This window comes from Parasteatoda tepidariorum, chromosome 7 (genome assembly GCF_043381705.1).
Source record: "Parasteatoda tepidariorum isolate YZ-2023 chromosome 7, CAS_Ptep_4.0, whole genome shotgun sequence".
NCBI classification, from domain to species: Eukaryota; Metazoa; Arthropoda; class Arachnida; order Araneae; family Theridiidae; genus Parasteatoda; species Parasteatoda tepidariorum.
The window spans coordinates 74,276,538-74,293,353 of record NC_092210.1 but is presented as its reverse complement, the minus strand read 5'-3'; the positions used below and the strand labels follow the sequence as shown (position 1 = coordinate 74,293,353).

The following is a 16,816-nucleotide window of genomic DNA, read 5'->3' as shown; positions in this document are numbered from 1 at the left end:
CCATCGACTAGGATCACTATTTATCCAAGCTAAGATAATTTTGGAATCTGTCCAACAGTGAATGACTGATGATTTCAAGGAAAACGATTCCAAAACCTGTTGTATTGTACGAGCTAAAAGTAATAATCCACATAGCTCCAGTCGAGGAAATCAGCTTCAACGTCACTACTTTAGTTCTAGCTACCGCTAATCTTGTCATTGAATTCCCCAGGTTGTCACTAGTTCGTAAGTAAACTAAACTGACATAGGCTTTCTCCGATGCGTCACAAAATCCAAGAACTTTAACTTTTATGGATCTGCTCTAATTATCGTCTGCTCTAATTAGCATATTTAAAGTTAGGCACTTGAATCATTGAGTTCTGTTACGATATAATCCGATAATTTGGTCAGAAATTATTCAGGATGTTCTTTTTTTTTATCTCTAATTGTAAATCTGAAGCAATAAAAAAAATTTTCTAGAAGACTTTTGTGGTCTTTCAATTGACTTTTCAATATGAAAGTATTAGTAAAAACAGATTGGATAATTAAAGCAAAGGAGAACATCGCATATAAAAAAAAACTATGTCTAAAACTTTTTTTCTAAATTTCGAAAAAACAAATTTTATTCAGTAATAAATGTCATCAGACACTTATAATGAAAAAAAAGTAGTGTAACTCAAATGCTTATCTAAATAAAAAAGAACATTAAAATAGAATAAATTGTGCTAGTAAACAACAGAATTTTCAAAAATAAAAATAATGAATAGTGAATTAATGAATGAATAGATATAGACTAAGACAGAATCCCTAATGACAGACACATATACGAGAAATAGAATAAAACAAATCTGATTAATTGAATTAAAAAAAAATTGTCCTGAATAAATGGGGCCAAAAAAACGTCCAAGGGAAATGTCAGGATATTAACGTAAAGAGCATAAAGATTACGTCACGAGCAAAAATGAGAACTTATAAAGGCGAGTAGCTAGTATCCCCAGAGTATTGATTTGTTATGGGAACATGGAGGACTTTGCGACTCGACAGATTTAACGTGCATCAGTCACCATTTATTACACGAGGAGTTTTCGGCCAGCTGGGATCGAACCCACGCACTCTTGGACATGGACCCAGCGCCCTACCGACCAGGCTATCCCAGCCTCTGTGATAACTATTGTCGGGAAACAATGTAATGGGCATAGATGAAAATTATTGAAGGCTTTCAGCTGTTTCAGTAACATAAGCAAGACCCACCATCACTGCCAAAACATAGAAAAAGAAATGCAAAATGAAATTTTACGGTATTATTTTTCAATTCTGCATTTTCATCTTAGCGTTGATGATCATAATACTGAAACAAACATGAAACTGCAACTCATTATTTCAGTGCAATAAAATTGGAAATATAAATGCGCTCAAAAAGTTTATAACTTTCCCAAAATTTGATAAATCAAAGTATTTTTCAAAAGAATAAAAACCTAATATAAAACTTCTCTGAAAATAAATCTAGATAATAAAACAAATATTTGATACAATAAAGTTCTCACTCAATTCTTTTTAGAACCTTCTCTCGTTCCGATTTTTTTTTCTCTTTCAATTAAATAAAATTGTGAAGGCAATGGTTTATATTCTTTCTAGAAAAGCATGAAAAAATATAGATTTATCTAACTCCTTATCGATTTTCCCATTTCATATCTAAATTCTATTACTCTTAACCGTAATATGAATTTTTTCGTGTAATTTGCTGTCAAACAGAGCACATAAAAACGAAAAATAGTTGATACTGTGCAATAAATGAGTTACAAAAACGGTTTGGTTAAAGAAGTTTGAATGTAGTTGATTGTTAAATCAGTTTCGAACTTATTTTGTGTTTCTTTCAATTAAATAAAATTGCAAAGCCAAAAGTTTAATTTCTTTTTAGAAAAGCCGGAAAAAAATATATTTATCGAACATCTTATCGATTTTCCCATTTTATTCCATTACTTTTATTCGAGATATGATTTCTTTCATGTAATTTGCTGCCAAACACTGCACATAAAAACGAAATTAGAAGCACATAAAATAGTTGATTCTGCGCAATAAATGAGTTACAAAAACAGTTTGGTAAAAAAAGTTTGAGTCTAGTTGATTATATAATCTGTTGCGTAGTAAATGGAATGAAATAAAATGATTATTAGTTGTAACATATGAAAGAATATTTAGATTTGATTTTTTTAAAATTTTATCTAACTTTAATTTATTATAAATGAATACTTACTATTTTAAATGATTTTTATTTACTTTTTAGTTTGAATTATGTTTCGCATAATGTTAGATATTATACGAAACTTCTTATATTTGCTAATTATAAGAAATATTTTCCTTAATACGAGTATTTAATTATTCGTTTAATGGCTTTTGTTATACAGACGATATTTAGGGAAAGCAGCATTTAGAAAAAATAATAATATAATATGTACCCTACTACAAGGAACTAAGTGGCTTCCTTAGGTGGGCCTAGTTGATGTGATAAAATTCTGGTTGTTTAACAGTATAAAGTGAAAGTAGTTGATAAATGGTTTTTCTCACGGTTAACAATTTGTATACCATCTTAATTATGTTTGACTGTTTTGTTTGAATATTGTAAAATAACAATTAAATAAATTGTTTTTTAACCATTTTCCCAGAAAAAATTTCAACTGTGTACCTCGACGATTAGTGAGCGGAGCAAACGGGGGGGGGGGGGGGACTCAGATTTAAAATAGATTTTACGGAGTTTTACAGATATTACATATTTTCCCGAAGAATAACTCATTTTGATCGCAGATTTTTTATTTATTTATATGTTAATAAAAAGAAATCAGAATAAAATCGTTTATTTCAAAGTTATTTAACTGGAAATGTTTTTAGAAAATTTAAAAGTTGAACTTACATTACATTAATGGAAAAGAAAAAATATAAAAGCGGATTTATTAAACATTGATGTAAAATTTTCCTTTCCCAAGAACTTTAAAACTACAATTTTTAAAAAAAAAATTTAAATCATGATGTGAAATTAATATTGATCCTAGAAATTAAAGCATATTTTAAATTCATTGACGTTTTGTGTCATAGTGTACATTTAAAGTAAAAATGTATCATTAGCAAAGTTAGCTAAAAATCTAATCATAAATCTTAAAAGTAACGAATCAATTTTAATTATCAAAATATTTTGATTTATCAAATACAGTTCCACATGCTTTTTTTAAACCTTAAATAAATGAAGTTTCTTTAAGAATAACAACTACGATAAATAACAAAAAATAAAATGAGACTATATAAACAAGAAACAAATCTAAGAAGATAACTTTCATCTGATGAGCTTTTGGAATGCCGGATAGAATTATCTTCGTTATGCATTCCAAAACGAAAATTATTTCCTTCACTTTCTTATCTTTATTTAAAATTCTTCATGGAGCTGAAATTAACACTCCTTCCATTAATTACAGCAATAATCATCTAACTGCGAGAAGAAGTAATTTCCAGAAAGTCAAATTAGATAACACCCAGTTCAAATAGGAGTTTTCGCAGCTGCTATGTATAGAGGAAATACAGCCTATGTATTTCCATTGCCTCAATTGCTTTTTATTTATTTGCGAAGCAGGAAATTCTTCCTAAAAATTAAATTAAGTAATTCCGCCTTTCTATTGCATCGACAATTATTATTATAAGAGATCAATTTAAAGAAGGCGAAATTGTATTCTTACATAATTTATTTAAACCTTCAAGAATATTGTTCTACTGATTTTAGCTTCATAGATTTATTTCAATTAGGTGTAGGCAGAGGTGCATTGCTCTGTAATAAAATAGTACTGCTTCAAAAACACTGTTTCGAAAAAACCAATATTGTTCAATTACTAGATTAATACATTCCGTTCCAAATTTCAAGAATTATTTTAATTTTTTTCTTTTTTTTTAGCAAACGATCTGATGGGGAGTCGTTCTATCGGTTCATAGTCGTTTTCAGAAATAGCACCAGTTTCTGTTAGAAATACTGTACTACCAGTTATTTTCCATTTTTTTTATCATTTAACTTTCAAAACATATTGGCAGCAATAAAAGACTGTAAAATTCAGTGTACTTACACATTTTTATGCTAGTACAAGAAAACTTCTTGTGACACCGAATTTTCTGAGGAGCGGATTTCTTTTTTTATGCTATTGTGCCATTTTTCCTTAAAATAATTAAAATGATTACCGTATTTAGAGCATGTAATTAAATGAAACTATGTATCTTTTCTCGTAGGCTGGGATAGCCAGGTTGGTAGTTCGTTGGACCCATGTCGAAGAGGTCATGAGTTTGATCCCTACCGGCCGAAGTAAATGGTGACTGGTGCACGTTAAAATATTCGAGTCACCAAGTCACCCATTTTTCCGTAACAAATCATAACTCTGGGGGTACTAAATTGAACTTTGATCATTCTCTGGTTCAGGTCAAAATTACGATCTGTGGATAAATGAATGGGCTTATAATATAACAATGGGTATATTTATATACAGGCTATGGCGTATCTATATACAGGCAGTGGCGTGTGTGTAGCATAAATCGTATTCTTAACCATAGATTGCACCACAGAAAACAGGAAACGCACCCTCTGCCTTAAATTAGTTTTATTTCAGCACACAGGCTTGCTGGTATTGCAAAGTAGCATTAGAAACAACAACAACAAAATTTTCGTTATCGTGATTTCGCTATTAATACTAGGACTAATCCTACAAATTAAAAATCTTCATATAAAATTATCTTCTACTCTCATTTTCCACTATCTGAGTACCAATTTTTTGCTGTAAGTAAATGAAACAATTGGTATCAATCAACTTTGTGTAATCATACAAAAAACTGAAAAACATACACTGACACAGTTAAAAAAGTTAATATAATTCCTTAATGTGTCTGTTGTTGCTTTCTTCGAGGGCTTTACATTACTAGATTAAGAGTATTATTTAAAAGTTCAACTCATTAGAATAAAGTTTAACTGTGTTCAGTTTCAGTTGTCTCAGGAAATTATGTTATAGATCACATTCAAATCATGATATTAATCTACCTGCACTAGTTGGTTAAGTGGAAAAATTAATTTTTATCATATTTTGTGAAAGTGAAAGCGATCTGAGTGTGAGCGCATTTCTTTTGGCAAGAATTCCAAATTAGCATACCATTTCGATTCTGTGATTAACTGCAATAGCAAACTCTTTAAATTAGTCGTTTTTATATTAATTTCTTTTCTTTTTCTTTCTTGTTTTTAAGAACAACACAAAATATCTCTAAAAACAAAAACGTTGCGTTTCAAAACGGAACCTCGATGCTATACAAATGACCTTTTTTTTTTTAAAAAAAAGGAGGGGAAATCAGTCTGGGACTAGCTTTTAAGTTATTTAATAAATTTCTTTTTGTTGTGTCTTTCTTATTGATTATATTTTGCATTGCTCAGTGGGTCCTTACCGTATCTCTTTCTTTACTCTTCCCATCTTTAAGATAATTCCCCAAAAATATTACATAATAGATTTATTCAGCATTCAATTTCATGAAAAATAATCGATGATCATTTGTATATTTACAACAGGGTGTTGCGCAATGTCTGGTCTTGAGGCAAATTTTTTAGAGCTTTATCACCAATGAAGTTAAAAAAATATATTCAATATACGTAGTAGGGAGCGGGTTCAAATCAATATGTAAGCAAAGAAGAAAGAATTACTTTATCGAAGACTGCCGAAAAATTGAGAGAAAGGCATGATGAAAAGCATCTAAACCAGTTTAATTGTCTGATGAAACCTGCAGGTGTATGTCATGATGGTCTTTGAACTACTCTTTGTTATCTTTGTTTCTGGTTTTGCTTTTTTCAAATATTTTTCAATTTCAAATTGCCTTTTTCAATTGGTATTTATATTCCTAATGTAAATTTTTTTAATTCCATTTTACAAGAATTTGTCACATTACGATTTTCACGGAATTCTTTCTTTACCCTATATTTAAGCGATTTTGCAAATTTTATTCCTAAAAGTTGCCTTAATGCATTAATTGCTTTTTATCTGTTTCCTTTTGTAATTGCTTGGTTTTGTAAATAGAAATTTTTAATTTCTTTTTTCGAATATTTATGTTATTTGGCAGTGTGTTCGATAGTTTGAGGCTGCTGCATTGTGTATAATTTTTATTTCCTTCGGAGAAAAAAATTGTGTTAGAACAACTTTAAAAAGTTAAATCGAACTAATGGGAATTTTAAAAATTTTTTGCTCTTTAAAAAATAAGTTTCTCTTAAAAATAAAAGTATGTTTTCTCCTGCTCTGCAAGATTGAAAAATGCCTGAAGTTTCTATTATTCTATTATTTAAATTTTATTTCCCCCTTCTTGTTTTTGCAATAAAGAGATCGAGCTGTAATAAAAAATTTTTGAAAGCTAATTTTAATTATTTTCCAGTAATTTTAAGATTCTCTCATTCGTGTTTAATAATCTTAAAAAAGACTGGAAGATAATTCATTTAGTTTCAAAAATTAACTCTAAGAGATTTTTTCGTTTACTTGTTTAAAAGTAATTCCAGCAAAGAATAAATTGAATAAAAATAATTTTTTTTCTCTTTATTCATCTGCTAAATAAGTGCGCAAAAATAATTTTAGAACCTGTAAAGTAATTTTTGTAACAAATATGTTAATATAGCAGTATAATACAGTCAAATTATCATGAATGGTTACAAAAATTTGGGTAGTTTTGAATTTATGAAAAATCCTAGTTTTCCAATTCTTTTAACTACCACGTTCTTGCCATCTTGAAAAAATCACCAATATTTTTCCTTTCCTCTTTTGATTCTCGAATATTTTCCTAAGTATTAAAGTTACAAAAAATATGCAAATTGCTTTTTTTTCTAAATTGCGTTGTCTACAATTTGTGACTATTAAAATTGCATAACCTATTAAAACAACACCAATTACTATAACACCAATAGTACCCAGTGCCTATTATCAAATTTCATTAACACATAAGACGAAGAAAAATTAGTAAAAATTGAAAAAATGAAAAAATAGGACAATCAAGGCTGACGTCATCAGAGGGTACCAGCCCTGAATTGTCACAAAAATCCAAAACTCTTTCGATCGAGAAAGCTAAGACAAAAGTCAAAAATGTTTTCTCTGTACCCCAAAAGTTTTGCCCCGGTCCAGAAAAAGAACACAAAAATACAAGAATAAATAGTGAAATATGTAATACAATGTAGCTTAAATTACACAAGAATAAAACAGTAAAAGAAAAAAAACAAGATAAATATGGAAGGAAAGTAAGAAAGAAAACTTACTAGTCAAATACAAAATAAAATACGTTTTAGATACAAAAGCTACATTCATTAGTATAAAACAAGACAATTATAGAAGGAAAATAAGAAAAGAAACTTACTTTGAATAACAAGAATCCAAATTACCGAAAAATTCACAAACGACTGCAAAACATAAATACAATAGACTGAAAAATGAAAACAAGTCCCTCAAAAGTGCGGGCTTAAAAAAGGACTGCAGTAAAGAAAGTAGTGACGTCATAAAACAAAACAAAACGTGACAGAGAAGAATTGAACAAAAATGGAATTTTAATCAATGAAAAAAGCCTAATAATTCTTAATCATTTTCTTAAAATTAAAATTAAAAATAATTAAGAGAAAAACCATTATTTTCCAAATTTTTTAAAAAAATATTGGTTGCATCTTGAAAACTTAAAACATTATTACAGATTTTATTAATTCTAAACAATTGAGAAAAAACCAAATTTTTGAAAATTTTACTACATAAATTAGTTTCTCAATTACAGAAAAAATAACTTTAAAATTAAAAGCTTTTCCTTTATCAAAAACACCAATTTTAATTTGTTGATCTACAATATCAATTTTGAAATCTCAATATCAAATTGCATTAAGCTTTATTGGCGTTAATAATAGTATGGCCATTTTTTAAGTTTCTCTTAAACTATCATTTCTCCATTAATTTTACTTTTTAGAACATAGCAAATTTTTTTAATTCGTTTAGCATATATTACCAAATTAATTAAGCATTATCGGCTTCAATTATAGGTTGGCAATTTTTTACGTTTCTCTTAAAAGAATTAATGCCATTTCTCCCATAATCTTTCGTTCTTTTCGGTATATAACTTATTTTTTTATTATAATTATAGTTGATTTTAATGTTTTTAATTTCAGAAAAAAAAACATTTTGAAATTATAACTATCAACAAAATAAGCACGTGATATCCGATAACGTTAGAAATACTAATTTAGTGAAGTAGTCCAACTCATGTTTCTGCGTTTACATTTATCATTCAGCTTATTTGATATAATTAATAATAAATAATAAAAAACGAGATAATATACTAATTTTTTTTAAATCATGAGAGTTATGCGCTAGCAAAAATCAATGACATTACCTATAAAATAGTTTAAAAATAAAATAGAATCGTCTATAGTTTAATTTAAAACAGTGGCTAATCGCTTAGTGAATCGTGAAAATCCATGTCGCACATGTCTTCCCGAAGCAATCTAATTGATCTATCTGATCGACCGAATTTTAGGAGCGAGAGCTAAAATCAGCCCTCGCAGCCGATGGCCAAATTTCAGGATGATTGAACAAACTGTTCTGCAAAGACACACGCATAAAAACTCTTCATTTTAGTATTATATAATATTTATCCTTTGAATTGGATACCTGCAGGTGACGCCATTGTAGGTAAATCGTGGCTTTCCTTTATGTCACGATTTAGAAGTCAATCAGGTACTATACACTCAAACACGTGACGTTGCCTACAGGTATCCTAATAAATCTGATTCGAGAATTGATTCAACGTGATAATAAGCGTAGCCTAATTGCTGTAACGTTGATCCGCTAAACACAATCACGTGATTAGGCCGAACAATGTGATTTAAATTCTATAGTTAGGCCTAATCACGTATTCTTCTTCTCGAATTGCAAGTACCAATTGAAGGTGTAATTTATCAGTTAATAAAAATTTATGCAATGATATTCATGTAGCTACTTAGGGAAAAAAAACATCTCTCCTGCCCTGTTATAAATTTCCACCATAATACTATTTAAATTTGTTCCAACCTTAGTGTTGTGAACAGCCTTAATGTGTGTTAAGTTGAATGATGTTATTTTGCTTTTTTTAAATTTATTGCAGGATAATACTGCTTAGCTTTCCTAAAACATGGCTTAACATAAAATTTTATTAAAGTTGCAGAAATTTTCCCCACGTTATGGCTTATCTTTTGAACGATTATTTAAATATTACTTTTTTTTTTTATAAAATAGCCGTTATTAGATAATGAAATACTTAAAGTTTCAATGTAGATTGCAAAAATTCTAATCTTGTAAAAATAAAATTCAAACATTCAATACTTGTCGTAAATATTTCGCTTTCAAAATATCTCCAAAAAGGCTGCCAACTAAAATTGGTATTTCCAAAGTAAAACAGCTGAGATAAGCATTTGAGGTAAACATTACTAACAGAACACTCGGAAGCATTCGTTGAATTCCTGATGGAATGTTCCACTCACATCTTTGGCTGTCATTTTGAATCCTTCTTTATTCAAAAACAGAAGCCATATTTACATTCAACTCAGACCTGAATCTCATGCATAGAAACTTTTCCCGAAAGTTTAAGAGAAAATGGAAACCTCTTTTTCCCACCCGCAATTTATTGTGGCCGTTGTTGTTTATGGCACTTTAAATCTCTCCATTTAAAGAGTAGCTTTTGTGGAAAGTTTTGGCTAGATTTCACCTGTGGGAATGCCACGTTTCCTTAAAAGTTGCCCCGTGAGACAATTTTTAAAAGTCATCAGGTACTTTAAGCCTCAAAGCCAGCTGCATTCAAGTATAGTTATCCTCTCAACGCTATACAAGCGTGAGCATAAGCAGCTGACTATTTTTAAGGATGAATGCTCCTTATCCTCTTCTAAGTCAATTTATGGCATATGCTTTAAATATTAAGACCGTCTCGCCTTGAAGGCACGAGCTTATGGGTTCGGGTTCTCATTTATGGGTGATTGAGAAGACATCAACCATGGTTAATTAAGTTTTGATATTCCATAAAAACTTGACACAATGTTCAGCAATCAATGCTTAATGAAGTTTAAAGTGTAAATTATGACTAATTTAAGTATTATCGCTTCTGGACTGAAAAAGATTTCGGAGCTTGTGCTTCATTCCAAAGTTATTTAAGTATTTAATCTTGATAAAACTTAAATAAAGGGAGGGATTCAGCAGTTTCTTTTCTGAAAGTTTTGTACTTCATATTTTACTAGACATATAACACAAAATGTCCCATTTTAGTTTCATAATTTTCTTTCAATAAAATCTTATCAACAAAGTCAAAAAAATTATTTTTTTAATAAATTTCAATAAAAAACACTGAACAATCTTTTAAGTTACTGGCCACAAATCAAGTTGCCTGATTTTATCAAATATGATAAAATAATCTTATGTAATTGTGTCAATTAGCTCTATTTAAGTTATAAAGAATAGAAAAACATTACGTTATATTTAATTTACTTCTAACAAAAGTTTGAAAGAAATAACAATATTTAAGTTTATTTTTCTTATTTTGTATTACCTAAGACGAAAGTAATCAATTCAATAATTTAAATTTAAAGCACTAACAATACAATTGATACAAAAAATTATTTTGAATTACATATATTTTATTTATATTTATTTATAATTTATTTTAAGTATTTTTTTTATCAACGAAACATATGTAGAAGATAGAATATGACATTATCAACCATTTTCTACTTTCAATGTCCAAGTACCACTCATTCAGTGGATTAAAATTTAACTATGCATTCAAATCATTTAGAAAATGCCTCATTTCAGTTTCAAAACTCTTTCGAAAAGTAATAAAATGTATGCATACTTTTAAATCTGTTTTCATAATTCGGGGACAATATTTTTGTGCTTGACATACTGCATTGAAACGCTTTTATTTGCAGTGATTAATTAGTATCCTTAGTTGATCAATTCATTTACCATATTTGTTATAATTCCAAAATTGTATTGCAAAAATGTTTCAAAAAAGAAACACATATTCGAAAATATAAATTAGGCGTTCTGTTTTAACTATGTGGTTATTGTGAAATTACGTTAAAAATTATACCTAAAATTATACAAAACAAATTTTTGTGAGTTTCTTTATTAATTTAAACTGATTACCAAATAGTACAGTGAGAATATGTAATATATTCTCACATGTATGGCAATAAGTAGTCCTGAAAATAAAATAATAGAATCATTTGCAGGTTTATACACTAATATTTTTCCCATCAAAACCGTATTTAGAAAAATAAACAAATATAGGACAACAAACACTTCACTAATTTGATAAAATTCAGTCTTGTTTATTAATTCTTTCCATTTTAAGAAGCTAATATACGTCATCTAACTTGAATTTTATGGAATCAAGAATGTCATATTTTAAACCAAGTTTGGAAACATGGCATTTCACGTGTCTTATCACTTTTATACATATTTTATTTTTAAACTCTGCTAGGTGTAGTCATTTTGCGATATAGAGGATACAAAAAAAGATATTTGGCATTCTCTAGACAGAGAAAAAAATTTTTTTACTTAGTATTTTTTCAAGTGGTGTTTTTCATTTTTTTTATTTATCTTTACGAGGAAGTGGCACATGTCTAACATAAAATCTTAATATCTCACATCACTTTTTAGATAGATTTGGAAGAGCGGAATTTTAATATACTATTTATTTTGATACAACTTGAATGATGGTTATATTTATACCAAAAATATTATACTGCATGACAGAAAAGAAAAGATCACCTCATGGTGCCATGTTTATACCATGCTAAGAAAAATAAACAAATCACCATGAATAACTTTTGATCTATTGATCGAATCTTCATGTTCTAGGACATATATATGGTTCGAAAGGTTGACCTCAAATATGCTAATTAATCAGAATAGATGGTATTTTAAAAACTATATTGAAAAATTTTTATTTTTAAAATTTGATTTCTTAAGCACTATAGGACCGTTTTCGCTTAAATTTTGTGCTTTGCAGTTTTAAATTGCATTCCTTAAAATTATGTAAAAAATTAAATACCTTAAAATGCAAAGGATTTTTTTGACTATAGTTAAATATAATTAAAAATAATCGCTGTTTACTAAAAGTTACATTTTGCATGGAATTAACTTAGTATAAACGAATTTTATAAATGTGTGTAGAAATTTTAAATTCATTCAAATAGTAAAATTAATATTAGGAGTTCAATACGCTTCTACCTCTGATTTTGTAACTTAAAATATAGTCTGCTTTAATAAACTAGCATATTTGAGGTCACCCCCTCGGACTATTAAGATTGAGTTCTAGAACGTGAAAATCTGATCATAAGACCAAAAGTTATTTAGGATGGTTCATTTTTATTTTGCTCGTTATAAAACCTATATTTACATTTCGCAAAAGAACTATTTAACTAATTTCGCTCAAATTTATTTTTTTACCACTTAAAATTTCATTCTTTAAAATGATGAAAAAATTGTATAATCTACAAATTAAAATTTCAATAAATAAAATAATGAAAAATAATATTCATTAAAAAATTTATTTAAATGGAATTATTCTTTGAATAAAACCAATTTTATTATGGCGAGCATTCTGATTTGCTTAAAAAGTTTTCAAGATATGGCGAAATACGCAAAAAGTTTAATTTAGATTAAGGTGCCCAAACTTTAGTTCGTTCCTTTGACTGAACTATTGAAACTATATTTTCCAGAATGCAGCTACGTCCCTTTTCCCATATTTTATTACAAAAAAAGTTTTGAAGAAACTGCATGTTTATTCAGATTAATTATATTTTTGTGTATGGTTTTTTAACTTAAAATATCGTCTGCACTAATTAATTAGTGCGTTAAAGGTTTGGCTGTGGAATCATTAAAATTGAGTTTTAGTACGTTAAAATCCCACCACTAGATCAAAAGTTATTCTGGGCGTGTCGTTCCTTTTTTTGTACACTGCACATTTGGAATTTATATAAATGACCACTATTATTAAATCTGCTTTCAGAATAATAATCAAATCGTCTGCACTAATTAATTAGTGCGTTAAAGGTTTGGCTGTGGAATCATTAAAATTGAGTCTTAGTACGTTAAAATCCCACCACTAGATCAAAAGTTATTCTGGGCGCGTCGTTCCATTTCTTTGTACATTGCACATTTGGAATTTATATAAATTACCACTATTATTAAATCTGCTTTCAGAATAATAATCAAATCGTCTGCACTAATTAATTAGTGCGTTAAAGGTTTGGCTGTGGAATCATTAAAATTGAGTCTTAGAACGTTACGTTAAACGTTAAAAGACGTTAAAAAACGCTTAGACGTTAACATCCCACCACTAGATCAAAAGTTATTCTGGGCGTGTCCGTTTCACTTTTTTGTACATTGCACATTTGGAATTTATATAAATTACCACTATTATTAAATCTGCTTTCAGAATAATACATTATTAGTTCAAAAAATGTGGATACTTGATGTTACAGTTGGCATTGAGTGTTATTAAAATCTTAAATCAAATGCTTCGTCTCATTACCGGACTATTCCTTAAAATAATTCAACAAAAGTAATCATCATAAGTTAAGTTTGAACTTGCCAACAGCCCAAACAATGTTTCAGAAAATGAAAATTCAATGCAGATCCTAAAATATTTTCATAGCTTTCGTCGAACTCAATTGAATCTGGCTGAATGTTTAATGATAAACCGATAAGTAAATTCAATTCTTCAGGCTAGAGTCTAGTAATTACATTTGGGCGTCTCTCCAGTAATAAATTCATTTTATATTTCAACGCTCTCACTATTGTTCACTAATCTCCCATTTCTCTGTTGTCGACCCAATATATCTTAAGTATTTTGAATGAAGGAGTTGAAATAAATGCACTTTAAATGAGATGCTTTTATGCATATGCTGTTTGCGTGCAATGAGAAATATGCATGGACTTGTAGAAGAATAATGATTGTGAGATCAAGTTCATTTAACCTTGGCGATAATTTTCAAAAGTGTTTATCGCCAATCATTGATTTATTTTAAATGCTCCATAAAGTTTAAACATTTAAACTATTGATACTTTTTACCAATGGTGTAAAGAGATTAGATTATTGATAAAAATATGCGTTATACATATATTTTAAATGGACTACTATTTCATATTTTAATAAAGAAATTGATACCTAAACTCGTGTTATTTTGCTGCCATTTGTGGTATCTTGGTTTAGGTTTTTACTGTTAAGGAAACTGGAGATATTTTTCGTATTATAAAAATTTTATTATGTAAGAGGGATAAACCAGAATAAGATGTAGACACTGATGGTGTGGTATAAAGGAACTATGACTTTAAATTATCTAATTTTAATTTTGCGATATGGTTAGATTCAAGACGCTATTAAAATTGATATTGCTTTGATAACCAAATGCCAATTTGTCCTCACAAGTCTTAGATAAACATAATTTTAGAAAAAAATCATGTTTTTTTTGTTGCAGTCATTTTGCAGTGAATTGGCATTTTGTGAAGAAAATGTATGACGAAATTTTGCAACAAAGAATTAAAATTTTTTCGAAGAGGCTTACTAGTTTTATTCTAAATAATTACTCATTCTAAGTTAATACTGATCACAGAAAAATATTTTAAACAAATAAATTTATCTTACTAAATATTTTTCTAGTACAAATATATTGTTCTAAATTAATTCAATCTGCCATTTTACTTTGCATTAACATATTTTAATTATAAGGTTTATAAAACCTGAAGGCTTGTACAAATGCTAAGTTTCAAATTTCTATTTAAATGGAAATTCCGTTTTTTGATATTGAAAGAATTCAAGTTACAGTTAGATAAAAAAAATTTCATCTTACCAATATCAGTAGATCCTCCCCATGTGCCTTGATGCGCATGTCTGGCTAACTTTGTTATACTTTCTAAGTACGTTTTAGAACATGCTACTGCACCTAGAAAAGAATAAGTGTTAGATAACCATACATTATACGGATATAAGCATAAGTAATCTATCATTTAAATTGCACTTGGCAACAAGAAAAAGTGAAACTATTTTTGTTATTTATTTTTTTGCTTTCTTTATTCTTTACCCCTTTTTTTAGATTTTTTTTTATTCTCATGTTTTTCACACTCCGCACGGAATCTGGCATGATCAAAATCAATAAATAAAGGAAATTTAAATTTACAATTTTTGTACTAAAACTTTTATCTCCATAATTTTACCCAAGCTAACAAGTGATAACTCTTTATCTCTATAATTTTACACAATCTAACAAGTGATATATCTTTATCTCTATAATTTTACCCAATCTAACAAGTGATATCTCTATAAGTTTACCCAATCTAATAAGTGATATCTCTATAATTTTACCCAATCTAACAAGTGATATCTCTTTATCTCTATAATTTTACCCAATCTAATAAGTGATAACTCTTTATCTTTATAATTTTACCCAATCTAAACAAGGGTTGTAAAAGTGTATTTATATCATCTTGTATTAAAATATATTAGTCAAATGAAATATTTAAGATATAGAGAAGAATGTGATTAAACGTGTTATAGTTTAATGAAGCTAGGTATTTTTCGTTTTACGATTTTTCCCTTAATAGTCTAAGTTAAAGTAAATGGGAAAACATTTGACTTTTTTTGTGGTAAATGTGATAGAAATTGAAGTATATTTCTCACTCTAAAGGATATCAGTTAAGTTAGGAATGTAAGTTTAAAATACGAAGGTTTTTTTCTGTAAGGGAAAAAAGAGAATTGAAACAAGGTAGCAAATGAGCAGTTTTTAAAAAACGTTAAAATCCTTGTTTGAAACTAATTACAATAACTCATGAAGGAAATATCCCAAAAACTTATGAAAGTATTATCAGTTCGATCCCTTTTAATCATTAAGAGCAATTTATTGATTGATTTTCCTATTGAGATCGCTATGTCTGCTTTCAAACTTGTTATGAAAGGTAAACGTCAATAATATCATGCAATATTTAATTAGTATTCTCGAATTACTTGATAAGGCCATAATATACTGAGACAATCAATTTATTAGTCACCTCTAATTATTACATTAATCCCATGTTTGCCCTCTGCTTTAACTGATTTGCAATGCAATTTAGTTCCATTTTAATGTTCTACATCCCGTAGGGTTTCGGAAATGCAACAGTTTCTGTCCCGGTGCAGAAATCGAAAAATTGAGAATAGGTTGGTTTATATAGACTGTGAATGATGATGAGTATATTTATCTATTCATCTATCTATCTATCTATCTATCTATCTATCTATCTATCTATCTATCTATCTANATATGTATATATATATATATATATAAAAATCATAGTTGGCCAGACAGCCCAATGTGAGCCAATGCCTTCCGCTGAAGATTTGTCCTTGACGACTTCCGATTTATCTTTCATCTCCAATTCTTTTCATTAATTGCGAGAAAATCAAACTCCACTGTAGTCAGCCCATCTCAACCGCGGCCTTCCCCGCTTTCTTTTTCCAGTGAGTCTAAAAAGCAGTATTTTTTTTATTGTGTTGTCGTCACCCATTCGAATCACGTGGGCAATCCAATTCATTCTATTTATTTTTATGTATTTAATAATATCAGGTTATTTAATAATATCTTGCACAGTTCAAAGTTAAATCTCCTTCTCCAGTTATTGTTTTCATTTACACCACCAGTTATACCCCACAAAATCTTTCTCTCAAATATTGCGATACAATTTTCCTCCAGTTTTGTCATTGTTCAAGCTTCAGAGGCGTATGTCAAGACTGGCCGGACAAGAGTTTTGTAGAT

The 16,816-nt window shown here is 28.7% G+C and overlaps 1 protein-coding gene across 5 annotated transcripts in view; it reads right to left on the bottom strand.

Annotated features, from left to right (window-relative positions):
* LOC107443943 (BAR/IMD domain-containing adapter protein 2) overlaps positions 1-16,816 on the bottom strand; it is a 239,498-nt gene that overhangs the window by 94,707 nt on the left and 127,975 nt on the right. For 3 of the 5 annotated variants that reach the window (XM_071183633.1, XM_043039366.2, XM_071183634.1), the window contains exon 3: positions 14,879-14,971. In XM_071183633.1, coding sequence (XP_071039734.1) covers positions 14,879-14,971 — 93 coding nt within the window. Of the gene's footprint in view, positions 1-7,371; positions 7,471-14,878; positions 14,972-16,816 lie in introns of those variants that run through there. The other 2 variants (XM_043039373.2, XM_071183635.1) reach the window with 1 other exon arrangement.